The sequence below is a fragment of the Eublepharis macularius genome, chromosome 5 (assembly GCF_028583425.1).
Source record: "Eublepharis macularius isolate TG4126 chromosome 5, MPM_Emac_v1.0, whole genome shotgun sequence".
Lineage (NCBI taxonomy): Eukaryota > Metazoa > Chordata > Lepidosauria > Squamata > Eublepharidae > Eublepharis > Eublepharis macularius.
The window spans coordinates 103,001,675-103,025,703 of record NC_072794.1 but is presented as its reverse complement, the minus strand read 5'-3'; the positions used below and the strand labels follow the sequence as shown (position 1 = coordinate 103,025,703).

The following is a 24,029-nucleotide window of genomic DNA, read 5'->3' as shown; positions in this document are numbered from 1 at the left end:
CCAAAGCCTACATCCGTAACCTATGCCTGTGTGAGTTTTATGGAGCTAAATAAGGAATAAAACTGCCAAGACTAATTTAGACAATGTTCTATGCTCAAAACCCTCCACAGAATATTAAAACAAAGTTGCATGTAGCTAACCACAACAATATACGACTGAACAGAAACATGGAACGGATAGTTTCAGGTGGGTAGCCATATTGGTCTGCAGTAGAAGAGCAATATATCGGTCCAGTAGCACTTTAAAGACCAACTAGATTTCCAGGGTATGCAGTATCAAAAATCATAACATTCAAAACCCAGTGGGAGAACATTTTAATCTGCCACAACATTTCATTGCTGACTTGACAGTAGTAGTTCTCAAGCAGAGAAACTTCAAAGGAAAATTACAACAGGAGATTGTTGAAATTGAGTTTATTTGTAAATTTGAAACACTGGATCCTCCAGGGATGAATCACGACATAACATTTTTCTCATATTACAGATGTGAATTTTCTGCAGTTTGCACCCGTGCTATATCAAACTAATTACAGTGTGTATTATAGCTAGCTTCCTGACACTATAATTTACAATACTCCTCCCCACCCTGCCTGGATTATAAAAACTCCTTCCTTTTCCCACTCCTCATATCTAACAAAGGGAACTCTGACTCTCAAAAGCTCATCCCCTGGAAATCTAGTTGGTCTAGGAGCTATTGGACACAAATCTTGCTTTTAAGCAATGGATAGTCTCTTTGAGTTCAGTTAAACAATTGATTGTTGCTCGCAAACTTTGTGATAGGCCAAATTCAGTTTCTAGTCCAGTTAGGGATGCCAACTCCAGGTTGGGAAATTCCTGGTACTTTGGGGGCAGAGTCTGGAAAGGTAGAGTTTGGGAAGGGGAGGGAATTCAGCAGGGATGCGATGCCATCCAGTCCATCCTCTGAAGCTGCCATTTCTTCCAGGGAAACTGATCTCTGTCATCTGGAAATCAGCTGTAATTTTGGGAGAACTCCAGGCCCCACCTGGAGGTGCTGGATTCCTCTAATTCACTCCTCTCACAAATGGAATTCAGCCCCAACAGCCTGGATAATACAACAACTAGACTTGATTTTGCATCTTAAAAGACACAGCTCTTATACCAGGTGATAAGAGCCCAGAAAATCTTATCTAGGTTCCCAGCCAAATTGCTTACTTTTCCTCTATGTAACTCCAGGTTACATTTTGCCCAGGGACATTCACCAGTGGGATGAGAGGTATGTTCTGAAGTCCCAAGCTTCCCTGGGGTGTGTGAGCCTGATTTAGAATGGGGTCACAATAGAAGGTTTTTAGACCTTCCCCTTCACCAGCTACCGAACTTGAAATGACCTTCACCCCATTGTGGAAATGTAACAAGTAGGTCATCAGTAAACATGTGACCCCCGGAGTGCCAAATAGCATACCCCTGCCATATTAGGTCATGAAGACAGCATGGCAGAAAGTCTAAGCCATCTCCCCCAGATTCAAGTCAGGCTCCCATGCACCTGGGAAGTGCAGAACTTCTGAAGATGCCCTTTACCTAATTAGGGGATGTTCCTTGGGAAAATGTAACCTGTAGCTAGGCCCTCAGAGTCTGGCTAAATCAACCAGTTCTGTGGGACTCTATTGGCAAGAAGTCCAACCAAAGAAAGAAAGAGAACCTGAAATACAACCACAGCTCTTTATTCCTCCCAAACACTTGAGCAGTGTCTTTCTTTCAGAGCCACATTCATAGATGTGCAGGAGTATGCAGACTTATTCCAGTCTAACCTCCATTAAATTAAACTGGACTAACTCTTCACAGGAATGCATTCTACTGTTGCTGCATTAATACAGAAGACAGACTCAGACCTCATAGGTGTTTAAGGACAAAAAGATGCATAAAGGTTATGGAATCCATAGCATAATTGGTATCAGTATTAAGATATTTATACTATGCTTTCCTTCCCTATGGGGACTCAAAGTGGTTTACACATCTGTAACAGAAGTGGGATCAGCAGGAGCAGAAGGAATCAGCCACAGAGCCCCTACCCTGGGATACCAACTGCTCTGCCCCCCTTTTCTGCTCCCCTCTCCCCTTAACCACTGGGCAGGTGGCGTAGGCCACTGCCACCAACCTGGATTTGGAGGGTTTGCTTTACTGAAGGTGGGGGCAAGTTACCCCTCCAGTCACCCTTTGATTCCCTTTTTATTAGAAGGGGAGGTGGCCTGGCTCAGCCACCAAGCCTGAGATATACAGAACACAACACCCTAGTGAGGTTTTGAAAATGTTTTATTAACAAATTACATTAAAAATAGAAAAGGTTAAAAATAGGGTTACTAGGACACACAGGGGGCTGGAGGAAGCAGGGTACTCCTGTGCTCCCATGTTCCCCCATCTTGCATGAAAATGATGTCATTTTGAAGGCAACGTTTAATGAATTTTGATTAATTGGCCTCCTGCATGACCCACAGCTCCTGTCATACTAGAAAATGACATCATTTTCTGGCACAAGGGGGGGGGGCTCTGGGAATTCCTGCACTTCCCCCCCCCAGTGTCTTCCCCCTCCGCCAGGAGTCAGGAAGTCATGCTGTTGCACCCTGCTGAGAGAGTGCCTGCTGTGCACTTTTTTAGGTTGCCTGCCAATGGTGGGCAATCACCAGTCAGCTTGCCACCTCCCACCAATTGTCAGCAATCAGTGGGCACCAGTGCAAACCAATGGGCACCTGAGAACCCAAACACCAGCCTATTTAAGATGAGGCCTGAGGAGGTTACCTTGCTGGATCACATGGGCTACTAGGAGCAAACCCTTTGCTCCAAGCCCTAGTCTACGCTCCCAAGCTTGGCAAACCAAGACTGAGGCCTTTCTTTAAAGGAGCCTAGACCCAGCCTGCTTGCAGGGTGCAGGACAGGTGCGTTACAAAATTCCTGAGCCAAATATATATATGAAAATAGCTGCTTGGGGTTGTTACTGTGGTTTTCTGAAATAGTAACAAAATGTAGGATGCTCGGCAACTACAAAAACCCCTCCCTGAAAAATCTGTGTTCTTTTTTGTGTTTAGGTGCTTACCGTCAGCAGTGCAGCAGGCATCTTGTTTTTCCTTGATTCTATTGATTTTCCAGGCAGTGACCTGGGAAAGGCAGCTTCTGGCTGGCACAAATCAGACACAGTGCCTGTAAAGCTGCAGTTCCAGCTTGCTCTTTCTCTACCCCTTCCTCCTTTTTGTGGCAAGCCACCCAGTGATCGCCTGCCACTGGCACACATCCCAGGCAAATGGGCAGCACGCCTTCCTTCGCACCCTGCCACAAATGATGTCACTTCCAGAAGTGACATAATTGTGTAGGGGAGCAGGAACGTGCAATTTCTTAAGAATTGCCCCAAAATATAGCCTTTTGTTTTGCTTCTTATCTATGGCAATTTATTAGGAGTCATTTTTAATATTTTTGCTCTTAAGAAAATGAATAGATGCTAACCCATAGTTTCAAGGCACAGCCAGCAGATGGCATCACGTGCAAAAGGGAAAGAAATATTTACTGGTTTTGGGCATTTGGATTGATTTCTTTTTTCTGTCCCTGTTTTCTCTGGCATTCTCCTGAAGTCTTTCTGTATTGTTTTTATGGAATGACAATCCTTCCATCCACCATTCTCTTACTTATAAAGTAGGGATAGGAAGTTAACCCAAGAGATGCAACATTTATTCTATAATAAATAAGATTGTACCACATGATGAATTTTTAAATGCTGCAACTTCAAGATTGAGTAGCCTATCTTAATTAAACATTGTTTAGGATAAGTATAGGGTTTAAGATTTAAGCAGGGTTGCTAATCTGTTGGTGGGCCTGGGGATTCCCTGCCTTCAACTTTGACCGCTGCAACCCCCTGCCACTGTTTACCTGGCTGGCAGTGGAGAAAAGCATGGGGATCCCATAGGGGCAACCAGGAGGCATACAACCAAAATGGATGTGTGCATTCCTGCATTGCTGGCTGTTAATGTAATTTCTAGCATGATGCAGAAATGATGGGTTGTGCTGGGGGTTGATTATCTAAAAATTGGCCCATTTTTGGATTTTTAGAAAATCAGTCCCTGGAGCTTAAATACCCATCACCCTGACACCTACCCCCACCACCCTGGCCCCCTGGTTTGACCTCCAGGGACCTTGCAACCCTGATTTAGAGAACTGTACAATTTCACATTTTCTTTATATCCAGTGTGATGCTTTTTCAGACCATGTGTGTTCTTTTTTTATTTGCTTATTAAACTTTCTTGTATTTTGAATGCATGAAGCCTGATCTCTGTAAACACACCACACCTCTTTGGTCCTGCTTTCTTAACAGCGATAAAGGGAAGGGACAGTGGTTGAGTTCTCCATCCCTAAGGTGCAAAAGGGTAATAGAAAGACTCCATGTTAGCTAGTAAGAGCGAAACAGGAAGGTGGAGCCTTTAAATGTCAATAGAGAAGATACATCAAGACACACTTGGCAAATGTACAACTGTACATTTTGGGAGATACTTTCAGGTTTGTGAATGGCAGTATTTACTACCCAGAGAGAGGATGGTACCTTCTGGGAGTGAAGGAAAGGGGTGGTGTCTCTGGGCAGATTCTTGGGATGGCCACAGGTCTTTTCTGAGAGCCATAACATTTCCTTTCAGAGGGCTGTTCTGGGAACATTTGCTAAAGTTCTAAGTAAAAGGAATGTCCAGAATTGTTCCCCTGGGTGGAGATGGTGTGTTTTATAGCGCAAAGTCTTAAAAATATTAGATGATCACACAAAAAAGTACGTTAGCAACTGTTTTTTGAAAAGTTAATGGCAGCACTGAGAGACGGAGTTTCTCTTTAGAAATAGTGCCTGACTGTATCATGCTGGGATGCCATGTTAAGCTGCTATAAAAACACTCTCTGCCTGCCACTTCCTCCGTGTAAAATCCACCTGAGTATCTGGTGCCAAGAATACCACTTATCTAATTCGAGGAAGTGATGAAACTGAGCTTTGCAGGAGGATACTAGAAACAATTTCTGGCCACCAAAATCAGCGAAAATTTTTAATGAAAACTGTGTTACGAATACCATTGGTACGGATACTAGGCTCCATGTCCCGGATTTCTCCATTGTTTCCTATGTACAGCTGTTGCTTTCACCATGGCCGATCCAATTAAAAATGGGGGTAAAAAATCATCAGGAAGTCTCGTCTCCAGACAAAAGAATTGCCAGAGTTAATTTTTAAAAATAGTCTTGTCGATATTACCGTACCGGAACTACATCTCCCAGTGTGTAATGCGCCCACGGAATCTTACGTGTTCAGCAGCGGGGTCGGTTTTGTTTTTTTGTACCGTCTCTGATAGGCCTGCACGGACTACGTTTCCCAGCATGCTGTTGGATCTTCGTTGTTAAGGCTTCGAGAGGCGGAAGGAGGGGGGTTTCCGTTACCTCCCTTTCCACACCCCCTCCCGCTCGTTCTCCTGCGGCCGCTGAGGAGAGCGGGGCTGGTGCTCGCCTCTGTCGCCGCGATGGGCTGCACGTTGAGCGCCGAGGACAAGGCGGCCGCCGAGCGGAGCCGCATGATAGACCGCAACCTGCGCGAGGACGGCGAAAAGGCGGCCAAGGAGGTGAAGCTGCTTCTGCTCGGTAAGGAACAGGCGGCGGCGGCGGCGGCGGCCGAGGGGAAGGGTGGGGCCGGGCCTGGCCTGGCCTGGCCTGCTGCGCGAACTCTCCCGGGGTGGGAGGCAGGCTCGCTCCTGCGCTTTAGTCCGCCCGGGTGCTGCTTCTGTCAACCAGCCGCAGGAGCCGCAGCTCCGAGACCCGGGGCACGTCCCGTGGCTTAGTCGCACGTCGTCTCCATCGAAGGCTCTGCCCTGTTGATTCAGGGCTGCTTTCCTATCCGAAGGGGCTGTTTTGAGAAGCCGCCGGTGTCAGGCCCCTCAAAGGCTGCCACCAGCGGCTAGACCTCTGAGTCTCCTCCCCGCCCCCGCCTTTCTCTGTAGAATTTAGCTCAATGGCAGGAAAATTATGGTTTTTAAAAATGTTAGACTTAACTTTTGAAGTAGCTTGAACACTTTGTAGCGCTCTTCAGACTGATTATGAGCGCCAGTCTGTTGCTAACCATCATTTATTGCCCGTGTAGTTGTTGAGTTTGTAGGTAAGGACATTCTAAAAACCTCCTCCTCCAGGTTTCATTTTGTAGACGTTTACCATTTAGAAGGAGATAGAAGAGAAACAGTTCCTGTAGAATAGATGTGTGGGCTGCACTTAATACTACTGTTTGCTTTTCCTGTAGATGCTTCTAAGGCCTTGTGTGCGTATGCAAGAAAAATAAGGTGGCAGAAGAGTGTGGTGGTGGAATGAACTGCACCAATGAAGAGTTCTGCCACCTCATTCCACTGCGTATGAAAGAAGAGAGGCAGTGAAGGCAGGGATTTTAGTTCTTTATATCCAACGCCCTAGCCTCTTGTACATGAAATGAGAAAGGACCATATTGCCTTCATGCATCACACATAAGCAGATTGTGTGTAAACTCCTTCCTTCTCTTATGTGCTCTCTAGCAGTTGAGATTCAAAAGAAGACTATATTGTTAGTCTTGACTGATTTCTCTTGTACAAGGTATGGGTTGCCTTTCATTGGCACAGGGTGTTGGGGAGGTGTGCCTTCTACCTGGTGGTTGTGCCTGACTTTTCCAGGAGCAGTAGGTAAGTGTGAGTGCTGGGGAAAAGGAAGCAGTTTGAATTGGAATTTGAAATGAAGAAGGAGATTGAATAGCAAATTGTTTATCCCAAATAGTGGGAAACAGTCTTGGAAAAAATCAATCAGCAAGAGGAGGCAATCAGATGAATAGTATAGAAGGAATACTACTTGTAATGCTTCTGATGTTGCTGTGTTTTAAAGGTCACAAAAACTGAAGTATTAGAACTGGTTGACAAAGGAGTGACTGCAGTCAATTATGTTGCAGAGTGTGAGTTGGAAGGCTGAGGGTCAAGTCTTATTATAGTGGCCGGGAATCATAGAGACAAATGCTTGATTTTCAGTGTTGGAGGGACACGTAATTCCCTGTGGATTGATTCAGAGGAGTGTTGGTGAAAGTCATGAAATTAGGAGATGTATCATGATGGGTTTTCAAGGAAGATGACTTCAGATAAGGAGAGATGGAACAAAGAGGAGTTGGGGCATCTTCGAGAATAGCCATTTTCAGTTAGAAGCTAAGATGTCCGGTGATCTTTTCTGTTTCAGAGTCAATCATACTTGACTGAACGATCTCTCTAGGATTGTCCTTTGGGGCCAAGACTTCATCCTTCATCAATCAAACTAGCTAGCCATTACCTTCCATGATTAAAAGTCAGCCATGCAAAAATGGTCTGCTTTGGCCTGCTCTCCTGGTTAATCTAGCCTCCACTGCATGAGAGCACACAGCCTCCAATGGATGCTTGCTCAGTTCTTTCGTCTCTTTACGTAAGAGAGGACAAGACGTTTCTTAAGATGGCAGGACAAGTGGGCTGGTTATGGTCTAAAATGTATTGAAGCTAAGGTCACAAAACGGAAGCAGAATTGTCATGACAATAGATGGTGTTCACCATGGAGTTCTTAAAGAGTTCGGGTGTGAATATTTTTACTTTTAAAAGTAAAATCTATTAGTGAATATTATAATAAGCAATTAAAATTAAATTTTAAGTTTTTATCTCTAGAATTAGCATCCCAAACTGATTTTGAAAGCGTTTTTGACAAAGTCCTCAAAAACTTCATGTCCAAGTTTAGCAAACCATGTGCTCTTCTGGTTCTTCCACACTCCCAAGCTCATAAGGCATGTCTTACAGACATAAAGTATAACTTACATGGTATTAGGGAAGGGCAGGACACATTAATGAAGAATCAGTCTATCAATTGTTGTTAGCCACAATAGATAGCAATAGAATCTCCGTGTTCACAGGCAACATAATTTTACTTGGGAACAAAAGAAATGGCTACCACCAACCTGTCTTAGATGGTAAGTTACCTAAGACATCTAATTAATCACTATTGGTGGTAAAATGTTGGGCTAAATTAAATGTTTGTCTGGCTCACAGAAATTGTTCTTAGAGAACTGGTACAATGGAGAAAGTGTATGTGAATGAAAAGTTGTGCATTCAATAATGAACTGTTTTCAGAAGCCAGTATAGGGTAGTGGTTAGAGTATTGGACTTTGCACATTGGGTTCAAATCCCTCCTCAGCTATAAAATACACAAGGTGATTTTAGGCCTCTGTCAATACAACCTACTTCTCAGGCTTGTTATGAAAATATAATGAAAGGGCGGTGTTTAGCTATGCCATCCTGATCTCTTTTGAGGCATGGTGGGATAAAAGCATGATAAAAGGTTGTAGCATTTTCATGATTCAAAAGTCCTAAAATCCTTAATACCAAACTTTAGTGTAGCAATTTTAATGATTCTGTGCCTTACGACAAGGCTTTTTGTCTTCATCTCATCCATCTGATTTCAGCATTCCCCCCCCCCCTTTGTTATCATGAAATTGGGCCAATGCCTTCTGATCAAAGTATTTGTGTCAAGTTCAGGTTTTTTGTGCTTGATGGCCATATTTAAGAATATATAGAGACAATAAACTAGTTCATGGGGCCTAAAATACATTTGTGCTCCAGAAGTTATGCTTTTTCTTGCACATGTACTTAAAGACTGCTGAAAGGCAAGGTGTGACTTCTTTGTAGTATAGGCAGATAAAAAGAGAAATCCTGGTATGTGGCTTAAACCCTAACATGTTTGGGAAGGAACAGTTGTGCTGGTTGTGTAGAAGGTGAATTGGTTGATGATGTGTCTTTTTAGGGAGCTTTTCTTTAGTGGCCTACTTAATTGCATGCATTTATTGATTTAGATATTTTGATATGTTCTTGGTGGGAAGACAATGCAAATTTGGACATGTAAATGGCTTATGGTTTGTCGCCTTATTTGGAAATCTGTTCTATGAAATAATGGAACAAAGTAATTGGATATTTTGGGAAAAGAGAATAAGGTTTGCTGCCTGGTTCTATGCATGTTCACTTAGATGTAAGTCCCACTAAATTCAGTGGGACTTACTCTGTGGTAAATGTCTTTAAGATTGGCATGTTAAATGTGTGATGCCATAAATTTTTTATTTCTACTTTTGTTAAGAAAAAATTGCATCATCTTAATGGTATTGCTGTCATTAGGCCTACAGTGGGGAGGTCAGAACAGGCAAGGTGATCAGTTAGTGAAACTTGATTTGCTATTTATCACTGAAAATACAATAAAATTTTAAAGCTTTGTCTAGAATCAAGACACAATTCTGTTTAATTTGAACAAATAGCCCGTTGGTTTGATCATAACATTGAATGATTCTTACTTGATTGCCTAGATCAGGTATAGGCCGCAGGCTCAGAAGAAACAGTGCCCGCAATCGGAATAATGGCTGTACTAAGTCAGTATAGAAAGTACTTGGAAGTCCTTTATCTTTAACACCACCAGCCACTTTTTCCTCTAATACTACTGTATTATGTACCACACTTTAAAGTTCATGCTAATGCTTGTGAGAGCTAGGCTTATAACTAATTCTAACACTTTGATGTGATGCATGCTAAAATGCAAATGCATTCGATTGAATCAAACCCTGCATTTCTGTGGGCAGAAAGTCTTCTGCTTCTGGACTGCAACTTTTGCAACTCCCCCTTCCCACAGCAGCCTAATGCCTTCTGAAATCCTGTTCCTGGGGGAAAGGGAAACCATAGGATCAGGATTTCAAGTGGCATTTCAGGCTGCAGAGGGGAGCGGTGTCATGAAAGTCATGGCCCACAAGCCAAAGTCCTGCTTGTGGAAACAGTACACTTGATCCAACTCCTGGAATGTCATCACTCACCAATATTTCAGACTTTTGGTGTGTACTGATGCATCTGTAAGCACATAAATTTAGTAAGTTGCGCATAAAAGTTTTAAAAACTTCAACTTTTGAAAAGCTTAATTGCCACAAGGAGAATCTGACTCACCACGGGCAACTAGGCTATTTGCATTAGCGTTGTTTCATCAGTAAGTTGATCACATTTGAAGTCAAATACCCAACAGTAAGTAGATGTTCTTTTGTGAGATACCTCCTGAAAATAACAATGTTTATTTAAGTGTTGAACTTGGAGTCAATCTTTAGACATTAAAGATTTTAAAAAATGTAATCCGTTCTGTGTCTACATTTGCTGTAGCTTAGAAGTCATTCTGTTACTAACCCAAAATATAGCGGTATGTAATAAAATGTATTGTTGTAGTATCTCCTTTTAAAAGCCAAGTGAATGATGATTTTTTTCATTACACAGCTGATAACATTGCTTGTTCCTTAAAGTCTGCTCCATTATGTGGTGGTGGTCTTTAAGAAACCCTTCTTAGAAATGTTAGGAAAGTATTCTCTTTTGTTTTTGAGGGGGTTTTTTGTGGCAGTTCTGTAGGCTATTACATAAAATGACTAAATATGTGATCATATTTTCCTTTCTCAGTGCTCATACAAAGGTCACTGATGTTTCCACAAACAATTCTTTATTTTCACTGTGCAAGCTCTTAGGTTTAAATAGAATTTTGTACTTGTCCAAATGTAAGGAGGTGATTAAAAGCCAAGTAATCAGTGTCTTTCAGATGGTTTAAAATTTCTTTGACTTCGTACTGTAGTTGAGCTGGTAGCACTATGGGTAAACTTTCAGTCTTGTTGCTGTTTGCCCTTAGTAACAGGTCAAGTTACTAGAGAGTCAAGACATTTGCTCTTGCAGTTTTTTCTGCCTTGTCCTAATCATGCTTTTGTTTGGTATATTCTGTAACAATCAACCCTTCCTCCCCTTGTCTGAGTGTACCTTGAAAGATAGTGGAAGATCTCTGTGTGAGTGAGAGGACTAGTCCTCTTGCCTCCTTCCTTCCTATTTTATGGGGCAGGTTCCTGCCACCACTCAGACTTACCTGCCCTTCTCTTGTTATCAGAGGTTTGAGGCACAAACAGTGGTATCTTGCATGCTCACTGCTGCACATGGCCCTTCCCCCTGCCCTGCTAGCCCTCTAGTCTGATCAGGTGTTTGGTCTAGACATGGTTGAATGGCTAGGCATGTGAGTAAGAACTTTTGGTCACAGTCTGGGATCTTTAGAAGGGAAAAAAGATTGTTTATTTACTACCATCTAATTCTGTTTTTTAGAAGCACAGTAAGCTAGTATCAGAACATTCGCTGGAATGTTGCAAAAGCTAATATAATATAAAGGAACAAGACCAAGGGCTAACTAACTTCTACAAGTCACTGGGCTTACCATGACATTCTTTTCTGAGAAGTGGATGTAGTCAAGCTGGAACCTTGGCATAGAGGCTTGTCATTGCAGACTTCACTCTGTTTCTCCCTGCTCCCTAGTACTTTAGCTTGCGCACCTTCACATAATGTGTTAAACCCTTTAACTCTTTCCCAGCTGGGAGGGTTTCTGTTTGATCTATCTTCAAGTTGGGTTTGAGTTCCTATGTATGCTGCCCCGCACTTTCATCCTGTCACAACAAGGCACATATCTTCAACTGTTATGGCCCTAAGCCCAGATATTCAAACAGCGTTTGTCTTGCTCTTTTCATCTCCATCTTGCTCTTGTGTCTCCATAAGGGAAAACCATCTCTTCTCAGCCTAAAATCCGCAGAGTTTATTGCTTCATTCACAGGAGAGTGTGTGACATATCTGGGGATTAGTGTATCTTGTGTGTTAAATAAGGTATCCTGTACTTCCTTATCATAACATATATATGATCAAAGATGTATATATTATATACTTGCATGTTATGGGGTGCACAAGGAGGGAGGAGATATCCCAGTTTCTTCCCGGCTACCCCCCTCCCCATACTCTTACTGCTTCCCCTTTCGTGATTGTTACTGTATTTCCCACCAGCGCTTCTGCAGTACTTCTTTTCCTTGCTTACAGTAGCTGTGATGCTTCTCCTATGCCTGCTCAGGCATTGCTGGTTATGGGGGGAGAGAGAATCTCTGTTTTGTTTTTACTTTTTGTTTTTTTCCATACACCTGTTCTCTTCCCCCCCCCCAAACCCATATGCCTTACCCCTGGATAGCCCTGTTGCACATATTCTTTGATCTACAGGTCGCAGCATCCATGGTTATTAGATAGATCAATTGCATATGCATGAAACATATGTGCCTACTAATTTTGTAAAATGCACTGTGGCCTAGGGTAATGGTATTATCTTCTAGTGCTATGGTAAGTTTTCTTACCATACCATAGTGGGAATTAACTGCCTCAAGCCAGAATTTGTAGTGGTATCAGCATGAGCCTTATTAATATTTCTGTTAATTAAGCCACCTTCTATTTAGAAGGAATTGACTGCAGTAATTTTATTGCTTCTGTTTTTGATTTTAAATGTAAGGATCAATACTGCCCATACATATTATGTGGAGAGTTTGTAATATAACCCCAGTGATTTCATCTCTGTAGAATCATCTGTGGGACAGGTACTATTACAATTCAGAAGCTGCTGCTTGAGAAAAAGGTCTTTCCCCTACAGCTCTTCCCCCCCCCTTCCTTTTTATTCCAGGTGGATTTCAGAGTTGTGCTTAGAGGGACACAGTTCTCCTTGTGATGGAGAGTTATCAGAGGAGAAGGATGCAGGTGGAAAAAGAATTAAATGTGGCTTCTAAACAGCAGTCACCCCCTTGTAGTACCGCTTTTAAGGGAACTAGCAGGCTGTTTTATGCAATGTAGCTGCCTAGAACAAAATTGTGGGGTGGGGGGGTGGGTGGAAACAACCATCTAGAAACTTGAAAATCTCATACCATTCGGTGCCAGAGAAGTACCTAAAAATCTGATACTGATGCACTACTGTGAGGTTAATGATTTGAAGGACACGCCCCCCCTCTTGATTTACCAGATTTAAAAAATAAGGACCATATTGGGCTAGCATCTCATACCTGCTAATAATTTCTTTCTAGATAAAGAAAAGATCTAAACAAAAAACTTATTTCCTCCTTACAAGTTTCACATCAATGTAGGGCGCTGTAATGATTTTAAGTAAATGTGTGTATGTGTCTTTAAATGCTTGGTGTGGTATAGATGAAGAGTGGGGGGTGAAAGAGGGATGAGGGAGTGCCATGATTGGTTGATGACTGAGAGTGTGGGTGGAGTGAATGCAGTTTTAGACTGAGAGTGGAGAAAAAAGATTCAGTCAGGGCAAGAGAGGCACGTTGTGTGCAGCCTTAGCATGTTTAAGCATTTCTGTGAAAAATACTGATTCTGGTTTTAGCAGGCAAGCTGTGTGCAGCCTGAGCTTGTGTATATTGTCTGAGAGAAATATAACCTGCATGGTAGCCTGAACTGTGTGTTTGTGAAAGAACATTCAGTCAGGGAAAAGCAGGCAAACTGTGTGCGACTGAAAAAAGGTCTTACTTGTAATTGAGAGAGAAATCAATATCAAAAGCAGGCAAACTGTGTATGAAGCCTGAGAGGAGATCTGTGTGACTAGGTTTAAGTAAAGTAACTTTAAGAATTGAGAACTACTCTTTTGAAACCATCAAGTTTTAGAAATAATATGAAACTGATACGCTTCTTATAAAAATAAAAGTTTACTTTTTTTTTTTTTATATCCTTGAGTATCTGTCATTCCTTTATCCCATTCCTAGCCTCAGGGCCACATAATAGCACGAAGGAGCCTGACGCTTGGGCACATTACCAAAGGGAAAATGTAAATTAAATATCTTGGAATATAATATTCCTGGTGGCAGCAATCTACCTAGAGGGTGTAAGGGAAAGATTAAAGGCAAAATCTACCCAAGAGAAAGAAAGGGTCTTAACAGGCGCTTTCCCCGGCTAGGTGGAATGCTATGCCGTTTGCCATTTTATATGGCAGATTTAACAGTACGTCCTATTCAACCAGATATTGCCTATATAAACAAAATTGTGTTGAGTCAATTACACATGTTCTTATTGTCATCTGTATCTCAGAATTGTTATGATTGCTTTTTCCTTTTATTGTGTCTTAATAACTTGAATTGCTGATATATGCCAGTAAAGTCTAACTTGACTTGATATAGAGTTAGTTGTCGTCTGTATATTGATGGTATCTTGTGCTGAAAAGGAAAGACTGTTTTTTAACAAGTGAATATGAAGAGTGCTACTGAAACCATGAAAACTATAGTATTTTAGTTTGCTTCCTGTTAGCTAACATTTGTGTGTGGGAAGGGAGAGGGAGAAAGGGTGGGGCGGGGTTGATGGGCTGGTTCTTGAAAATATTGAGACCGCGCACAGTGTAATTTCTTGCTAGCTTCTGACATCATCTGGCAACACAGTTCTGATGTAAATAAAATCCTATTCTTGTAACTGAACTTAAGGCATCTTGGTATCTGATCCGCAACTTGAAAGGCAGTTAATATTTTAAACAGTATATTATTCCCACATGCTTAGGAGTGGCTCACAGGCATACGAGCTGAGAATTGCTTCTCGATTCACTGAAACAAAAGTTGCTAATGATGAAATACATGTAAACTGTTCTTCCCTTCCCAAGACTGACTTTAACTTAATTTATGCAACATGCTTAAGAGACTTTGTGTCTTATGGGGAAAGTAACTGCTAGGATACTATTTCCAAGGGATTCTTAGGTAGATAAACAAGGAGCCTCATTTGATCCTAGTTTATAAACTCATTAAACTGGTACTTGTGTAAGCTGTTGTCTTATTCCAGTACATGTACAGTAACTGAAAATGTACTGATCTCACATTTGTAAGGAAATGAATAGGGACATTAGAGTTCGGTAATCCTGATGCAGCCTCGTTGGAGGAAAATGGCATGAAAAGACAATGGGGGAAGTGGTAACTTGGGCCTTCCAGGATGCTTTCCAGTGCATGGTTATTAAAGGCATCGGAGCCATGCCCCCCATTCATTACATTCACAAATGAGAACAATATTTCTGTAAGGACATTAGGAATGAGGAAAGAAATCCTTGTTTAAATCCCTAGATTGCCATAGAAAGTATTCTAGAGGAGAAGCAGACTTTGATTGTTTTAGCAAAAGTAAACAGGAGACTAGTGGCACCTTAAAAGCCAGCAAGAATTTATTCCAGAATAATCTTTTGTGGACTAGAACCTACTTTGGCTCTGCTCTGAAAGTTTATGCTGAAATAGAATTGTGTTAAAAGTTTAGCGGCATTTTAAAGACTTTTTTTCCTAGAAAGGATGATAAACTGTATTCTGGAACTGTATACATGAATGCATGTTTTGTGCCCCCTCCTTGATGTCTTTGACAAAGACTTCATTACACTAGATTGCATTTAAAAACTAGGAAAAAATAATATGTTTCCAGAAAATAGTCTTCAAGCCATTCAGGATGTCTGTTAGTCTGGGAATAATCCTGAATCTGCTCAGCGTATATTATCACCATGAAGTTCAAGACTTACTATTTGATGATGTAATTGTAGTTATGCTTAAATTTGGCTTCTACTATAGAATCTGCTAGTGTCTGTATAATCTTGAGAATTCATGCTTTTATTTAAAAAAACAAAAACCTCAGTAAATTAGCAGTTTCTTATTTCTAACTAGCTTGATACCTGTGCTTCGCTACAGTATTTAACTACTTTAAATCCAGTTATAATATTTATGGGTATGTAACATTTTTTGGTTGGGGGCCGGGGTTGAGTTGGTTTTGTAGTATAATAGTATAGTACCCAAGCTTCATAAAGGTGTTTGAATAAAACAAAGTGTGTTGATGCTGAAAACCGATGAAGTGAATTTTGAAATATAACATTTATTGAAGAGATTTTAAAAGGAAAAGATAAAAGGCTCCACAGGGAGATTGGCAACTCTAGTGAACTTTGAGGGGAAGACTGTGAGGTGCATTTTACCTCAGGACACATTCAATGACTCCCAGTAGCAACTGCAGACTGTTTAGAATGTGGGGGGTGAGGACCAATCAGGCCACATATGCAAATAACCTCTGTGTTCCAGCTGTTTTTTCTGAGAAGAACAATGTGAATAGGAGTGTGGAGATTGTTTTAGGAACATTAGCCTCAGGAGAATAATAACGAACTGTCATGGAGCCTGAGGTACATGTTCTTTCTGCTGTAATGCTTTTTTAAAGCACTTCTCTGACTTCTGTAGTGCTACCAGGTGCACACTACAAACATGTTTTTATGTTCTTCTTTGCAGCCATAAAGGCTAGAAACTTGCTTGATTTTAAAAATAAGTTTACATTCTCAAGATGTATCTTTTGATTCAAAGTAAGCATCTGTATACTGAAATAGTGATCCAGGGAATACAGTCCTTACTTTACATAATTGCATCTCTTGTTCTGTAGACTGTCACTTTTTTTCTTCCCAATCGCTGTCCTTATTTATTTATAGGCTGCCTTTCTCACTGAGATTCAAGGTGGATTACAGCAGTGCAAGTGACAACAGAATATTAATGACAGCTAGGACATTCACTGAGCAATGTCTAATAGTGAAGAACACTTAGGATATTTGGGGAAACAGATACAATAGAAAATGGTAGCAGAAACATTTTTAAACAAGCATAAAGCCAAGCACTGAGAAGAAATCTATCTGAAACAAAAGCATAACTAATCTGCACGGCATATTTAGACTGAAGTGATGCTTGTTGGGAAGGCAGAGATCTTGAAAGACATTGTACTCCCCTCTTTTGATGGAGTTTGTCTGACCCGCACAGACTGAGTTAAGAGCCTAGAGATTATACTGGATCCAGCACTACTACTAGAAAAACAAGTTAAGGCAGTTGCAAAAAATGCTTACTACAATCTCACTGTAGCCTGGAAGATGGCTTCTTACCTTGAGACAGCCAGCCTGACCACCTGGATCCATGCTATGGTAACATCAAAACTTGACTATTGTAATGCACTATACATTGGTCTCCCATCTAAGTTAACTAGGAGGTGCCAATTGGTGCAAAATGCTGTGACTCGACTGTTAGCAAGAGCAAGCAGGAGCATGAACATCACTCCCATCCTACAATTACTCCATTGGCTACCTATCAGTTACCATGCTTAATTCAAGGTATTGGTTATTACATACAAAGCTCTTCACAGCCTTGGCACAGCATACCTACGAGATTGTCTCACTCCTTATGTCCCTCCATGGCAACTTTGCTTACCTGAACAGGGTCTCTTGCAGGTGTTGGCCTGCACATGGGCGAAATCAACAGCAGCCTGTACACAAGCTTTTTCTGTGGTGGCCCCCACCCTATGGAATGGTCTGCCTGAGGAGGTCAGGAGAGCCCCCACTCTCCTGGCTTTCCACAAATGATGCAAAACCAAATTATTCAAAAAGGCTTTTTATTCGGAGGGAAGTATTATAGGGAGGGATCTCAAATGCTTCACTAATGAGTTAGGGACCATAGACTTCACCACTACGTTGCCTTGCATATTATCTGTTGCTCGAATATGTACTCTTATACTACCTGTACTTCATGTTTATCTAATGTCAGTCTTAGAATTATGTTCTATTTCAGCAGTTCTTCAACTCTATATTGGATCCTAGCTAATGCTGCATCTTTGTAAAATCCTGTGACATTGTTGTGTAAATGTCCTTAACACTGTATGGAAATGTCCTTGATACAGTATGGAAATGCTCCCAATACTGATTGTACTAATCTCACACTATGTAATCTGCCTTGAGTCTCAGTGAGAAAGGTGGACTATAAATGGCATACATACATACATACATACATACATACATAGGTGTTTATCTGCATTAGCAGACAGTACCCAATAGCAAAGTGTTCAGTCCTCACTTTTACCAAAGCATCTCTCTGAGCTGTTTCTTATGACATAGTCCTGTAGTCTGGGTGGAAAGCCTCCTGAATAATTCAGTTTGCAAAAAGCCAGGAGAATAGGGGCTTTCCTGACCACCTCAGGCCATTCTGTAAGGTGGGGGCTACCACAGAGAAAGCATGTGTGCAGGCAGCTGTAGAATTTGCCCAACTGTTGGGCCATCTTCCAGGCTAGTCTGAGTTGTAAGAAGGCCCTTTTTGTAGCAGCCGTATCACAGAACTAGGAATGAGAATGTGTCTGCCATACTTCTTAAATTGCCACATAATAAGTCTGATCAGGCATTTTGTCTCTTAGAGTATTCTGGTTAATTTAGAGGAGTTAGCTGTGTTAGTCTGTAGTAGCAAAATCAAAAAGAGTCCAGTAGCACCTTTAAGACTAACCAATTTTATTATAGCATAAGCTTTTATGCTATAATAAAATTGGTTAGTCTTAAAGGTGCTACTGGACTCTTTTTGATTTTGCTGGTTAATTTAGGTTTGCTTTGTGCAGAGTAGTTTATTTATTCCTTTAGGTACCACTTTTTCCCCAAAGTGACTCAGAGGCATACAGAAAATTCCAAAATACTACCAATTTAAAGAAACAGAGAGAGAGAAAGCACAAGTGCTTTGTCTCATGCCCAAAGCCCATGCCAAAGCCATGCCCAGGTTAAGTACCTGCAAGTATTCAGCTGCTTCTGTCCTGCTAGCAGGATCTTCCCCACTTCCTCCCCTGCCAGCAGAGTACCCTTCAGTGTAGGAAATGGCAAGTACCCTGGGTTATACACCATCATTTGATGAGGATGCATATCTATTTTATTGCATGTATACACCATTATAAAGTAGCTGCTGCTTAAGTATTAATACAGGAAGGGTCACTTAACTTGTGCATGACAGCCCTTGTTTGGGTAGAGACATTTGAGTTCTGTCACAGGGAATATGATGAGCACTGCTAGGAGGGTGATTGGTAGGCTGTTTCTTCACACTCACCTTACAGCTTGGTTTCTGAGTATTCATTTCACAAGGATCAGATCCGATTTGGCCTTCAGTATGTCTTCACTTTTTGTACTCCATCCAAATTAATTTCTGGGATTTTTTCTAGTGCTTGTCCACACTTTAAAAAATGCCTTCCGGGGAGGATGAATGTCAACATTTTTGCCACTGTTTTTTGGGGGGGGGGCGGCGGGGGGGGGAGATGTTGCAATGTCAGAAGGGTGGGGGTGTGCTTCACCCTTCAATTTTCCCTATGCTGAGTCCACTTATTAAAGAACCAGTTCTTATCTGCATTGATTGGCTGAGGTGCCCTTGAGTAAAAGTTCAAACTACTTGGTGAGAATATTGAACCTCCACAGAGTAATTCCAATAGCCATTGCAGAGTTCTGGTATGGTCCTACCCAGATATTTAGCTGCCATTCTGCTGTATTCACCACTGGGATACAAAGGCTTAAATGGCAACAATGACACAATTGTGCTAATTCAAATGTTTGGCCCTTAGAGATTCAAAGGAGTGGTCATAGAGAGTAATTAAGCAATGACTGTGGAGAATATGTGCCCAGAAATGCAACAGTGGAATCCAAAGTGTGTGTGTGGGGGGGGGGGGGGATGAAAGAAAAACGTTTTTTTTAAACATGTAGTTGTGGAACCAGATTGTGTGATGTCATCTTATTCCAATGTTGCAATGTGACTTTGTTAAAATATTTTTTTTAAAAGGGGAAAAGGCAGGAAGCACAGTAAATAATAGAGAATCATAAAAGCCACAGCAGAATCCAAATGAGAGGGGCTTGTAGAAAACAGTTTGATTATTAAACCAGACAGTTACTTGCCTGCAGATTGTGTATTGTGATGATCCAACATTGCAATGTTGCATTTATATATATATTTTTAAAGGGGCTGGGGGGCACCAGCAAGGTGAAAATAACAAAAGGACAAAGCACATGAAAAAGGAAACTACTGTTGCCTGAGGATTTCATGCAAATTGCAAACAAAAATACAACCACCATCTATAACAGCAATCATTGAAATGGGACAAGGAGATTGGCAAGAAGGAAAAGGGCGGGGGTTGAAGGGGGGTAACACACATTGCAGTTCAACAAATCAGGAGCCAGGGTGGGAAAGGGTAGGGTGAAAGTCAGGGCCAGGGCTTACACCAACATAAACATTCTGCACTTCAGAGAAGTTGCCTTAACGTTGCTGTAGAAAAAACATCGAGGTATAACTGCAGGGAGAGAAAAGGCACAGAAAATCTGGTGGGAAAGAGCGATTCTGCTGCAGATGCAGCCTTTTCTTGGGAAGACCCCTTCCAAGAATATGAAGCAATTTGAACACCACAGTGAGGTATTTTGCCTGTGTAGAAAGAGCCATAGACATCTGAATGTCTTCGCTATCTGTATAGATAATGCAGATAAGTAATTATTACCTTGGGCATCAGAATATATAATTGGGCTTAAATTGTTGAAGATTTCTTTCAGCCATGAATGAGAAATAGAAGAATTAGTTCTGTGATGTATTGGTGCTTGGATGTTCTCTAATAGTAAGTAAATGGGGGCGGGGGATGTCACTTTTGAAATTATCACTGAAATCATGTGTTGTCTGGTGTGACAATTTCAATTGTCTTTAATCAGGCTAGGGCTAATTTGCTTATGTTTGATTTATAGGGGCTGGAGAATCTGGGAAAAGTACCATTGTGAAACAGATGAAGTAAGTAGTTTATGCAATATGGGCACAATCCACTTCTGTCCCAGGCATGGTGCTTGCACACACAGCTTCTAAGTAGGCTGAGTAGAGCTTTGTTTCCCCCTCCTTGCACAAAATTGAATGCAAGTAGCACAATGGGACAGTAGAGGGGATAGAAGAGATGCAAATGCCTTTATTTCTCCTAATATTTTGCTGCTCGGCGGGGGGGGGGGGGTGGTGGTGCTCTGTTGACCCCTATCGATATCCTCTGTGGTTGCTTTGCTTTCGGTATAAGTGGTTTGTGACAGATGCTTATATAGATGTAAGGAGTCAAAAATTTAGAATTCAATTAGTTAGAATTTGTTTCCTTTCCAGAATCATTCATGAGGACGGCTATTCAGAAGAAGAATGCAAGCAGTACAAAGTGGTTGTCTACAGCAATACTATCCAGTCTATCATTGCAATAATAAGAGCAATGGGCCGATTAAAAGTAGACTTTGGAGAAGTTGCCAGAGCTGTAAGTTAATCTTAATTCAATAATAGTTTGGATCATAATGCTCTGTAATACTCTTATATGAAACTGATGGTAGAAATACAAATAAGTCACAGGTTGATGGTTGTTGTATGCGCCTGAGAGCAGGTGAGGAGTTGATAACACTCAACTTTGTATTCTGTTACAATTGCTTACAATGCTCGTACCATAACTTTATTCAAAATGTGTTTGGATGAAATCTTGTTCTGATAAAGCAGCAGTTTTCTGTGGTTGTGGACCTTTAATGCACAACTGTTGGAATCTTGATGGGTCTTCCTGTTTATCAGCAACTTTCCCTTTTGTGAGGACAATGATTTTAATTCCATGATTTTTAATGCTAGCATGGTATGCATTGCTGATGAAGCTTTTCTTTCTAAAATTTCAACTTCATTGTTGTAAACTGTTTCTATAGTGCTTTTGTAAATGGAAATATCTCATTTCCTGAATGTTTATTTTGCCCACATTTATTCTTATAAGCTTTATTATTTGTGTTAACTAATGTTTTTATTCTCATAAACATTATAGTTATTTCTTTAGCACTTCCAGTTCTTACCTCAGTGAGCTTTATAATTGAACTATAATATGAATAAACTTGTTTGCCTAGTCTATATATAATACTGTGTTCACCCTAGGAAAATAGTCCTAGGAAAGTATAATACACTACTATTTTTCTTATTTTGTTTTGGATAGTGGAGAGTTCACTATCTGATGGGGTGGGCATCAAAGAATTGTTCTTTTGACTAGTACCTTGCTGTTCAAATGGAGATCTTTTGAGGAAGGAAAGAGTCACTGGTGGGTAGTAAGGTCTGCCACACCATTGTAAAACTACAGCTGAGAAATACAACTTCCGATGTTCATAGTTGAGAAATGTGTGGTAATGAGGTAGTAGCATAACAGAAGTATTTTAACTTTTTCTGCAGGATGATGCCCGTCAGCTGTTCGTGTTAGCTGGGAGTGCCGAGGAAGGAGTTATGACTCCTGAGCTAGCAGGAGTGATAAAGCGATTATGGAGAGATCCTGGGGTTCAAGCATGCTTCGGCCGATCAAGAGAATATCAGCTTAATGATTCTGCATCGTAGTAAGAAGCATTTTACAGATCTTGAGCACTTTCACGTAATAGATCATGTTCTTAACCCCTTATAACAACATTTGCAGAACTGTTCATGTTGCATAGAGAGTGTGGAAAAGCAAGGGGTACTTTGAGAGAACTTTTGTGGCTTTGTTTATCAAAAGGCTTAAGGAAGATCTTGATGTGAGGATGTAAAAATGAAATTCAGGAAAATTAATCTTCATAAACTGGGCAGTGTATCATTAATGGAGGATTGACTTGGAAGATGCTGTGGATCATGCTTTAGTTGAACAAACCAAGATTTGGGGGTCAAAGGAGATAGCTGACCGATCAGTCCTAACGATGTTCACTTGTTTCTTTATTAGCCAGTTGAGCAATCAGTTTTAATGGCATGTTTGTTTTCTTGACATCTCTGTTTTGGAACTTAAAGTATACTGCAAAATGATACCGATCCTCCGTCTTTTTGTAAATTATTCAACTTGGTTTTGCTTTGGCTAAGCTTGGAATTCTATAGTTTCATTCTCCAGTTAGTGAGGTTCATTGAAGAGAAGTTTAAAACCCATAGCATTAAAACATGAAGATAAATTTCTTAGTGTACAATAGGCAGGCAACCCGAGATATGAAGCAAAGCTGAAGGAAAATACCCTTGATCACTCCTTTTCCCATGATGTTTGTTAAAACACAGTCATCCTGTGTGGGAAGGAGTGGTAATAGTTTTTTTTGAATGACGGCTAAACCTGTTTTTTCTTCTGAAAACTTCTAACATTGTTCAAAATATTCCTTATAGGGTGACCAATATATCTCCCCTTTACAAAGCCGTACTGATCCTCTCCTACTAGACTTGGAAGTATTTTCTATTAGCTAATATTTTTGCAAAAATTTTATAGTCCTGATTTGCCAGACTGATAGGCCTATAAGAGTTGGGATCCTATAAGGAACGTGATTAATACTTTATATCATGGAAAAACTGAGGGAAGGTTTGCCCTTTTGAAATTGGATGTTTATAAGGCATTTGATACGTTAAATCATGGGTATTTATTTCAAGTACTAAATAAATACGGTTTTGAAGGCCCCTTTTTGAATGCATTAAAGGAAATTTATTGGGAAGGGAAAGCTATGATTAAAGTTAATGATGATCATACTAAGGAAGTACTGATACAGAGAGGAGTGAAACAGGGGTGTCCTCTATCCCCAGTGTTGCTTGTTTTAGCTATGGAGCCCTTAGCTGATAGAATTAGGAACAGTATTAGAATTGAAGGGTACAGGGTAGGGAAGGAGGAAATCAAACTAAATTTATATGCAGACGACATATTATTAGTGTTAGGGAACCCTCTGGAAGCTTTGAGAGAATTAATGATAATTTGAGAGGATTTTAAAGCATATTCAGGTTTAGGGATAAACATTAAGAAATCAGAAATAATGTTTAGAAAGATAGATTCGAAGGAACAAAAAGAAATAGCAAAATTAACAGGTATGAAATTAGGAATTAAGAGATTAAAATATTTGGGAATAATAATAACAAAGAATATTAAAAATTTGGTGGGGACAAATTATAAAATAATATGGAGAAAGATACAAAGAAATTTAAACCACTGGAGTAAAAGATATTTAAATATTTTAGGAAAGATAAGGGCAATTAAAATGTTTATAATTCCTAAGATGTTATACCTATTTCAGGTACTACCAGCGTGGATCCGCAAAAAGCAATTAGTTACATGGGATCAAGAAATAAAAAATTGGGTGTTTGGGAAGAAAAAAGATAGAATTTTGAGAAAGGTGATATACTCACCACAAGAAGATTTAGGATGGGGTATGCCACAATTGGAAAGCTATTATGAAGCGTTCCAAATAAGGAGGTTGATGGAAATTGATGGAAAAGGCTTGGAAAAATGGGTGAGATGGGAGGATACTATAAATAGAGGAGCAGGCAAATTTGGAATATTTACACAGAAGGTGAAGAATGAAATTAAAAATACAATAGGCCCAAGACAAACAGCATTAAACGTCTGGGGGAAACTACAAACTAATTGGATGCCA

The 24,029-nt window shown here is 40.6% G+C and overlaps 1 protein-coding gene across 1 annotated transcript in view; it reads left to right on the top strand.

Moving 5' to 3' along the window:
* The first annotated feature begins 5,394 nt into the window (after window positions 1-5,394).
* The window catches only part of GNAI3 (G protein subunit alpha i3), a 32,268-nt gene continuing 13,633 nt past the window's right edge, over window positions 5,395-24,029 (top strand). The window contains exons 1-4 of the mRNA XM_054979334.1: window positions 5,395-5,600; window positions 20,373-20,415; window positions 20,767-20,908; window positions 21,844-22,001. Of these exons, the coding sequence (XP_054835309.1) occupies window positions 5,483-5,600; window positions 20,373-20,415; window positions 20,767-20,908; window positions 21,844-22,001 (461 nt within the window). The 5' untranslated portion in view covers window positions 5,395-5,482. The remainder of the gene's footprint in view (window positions 5,601-20,372; window positions 20,416-20,766; window positions 20,909-21,843; window positions 22,002-24,029) is intronic.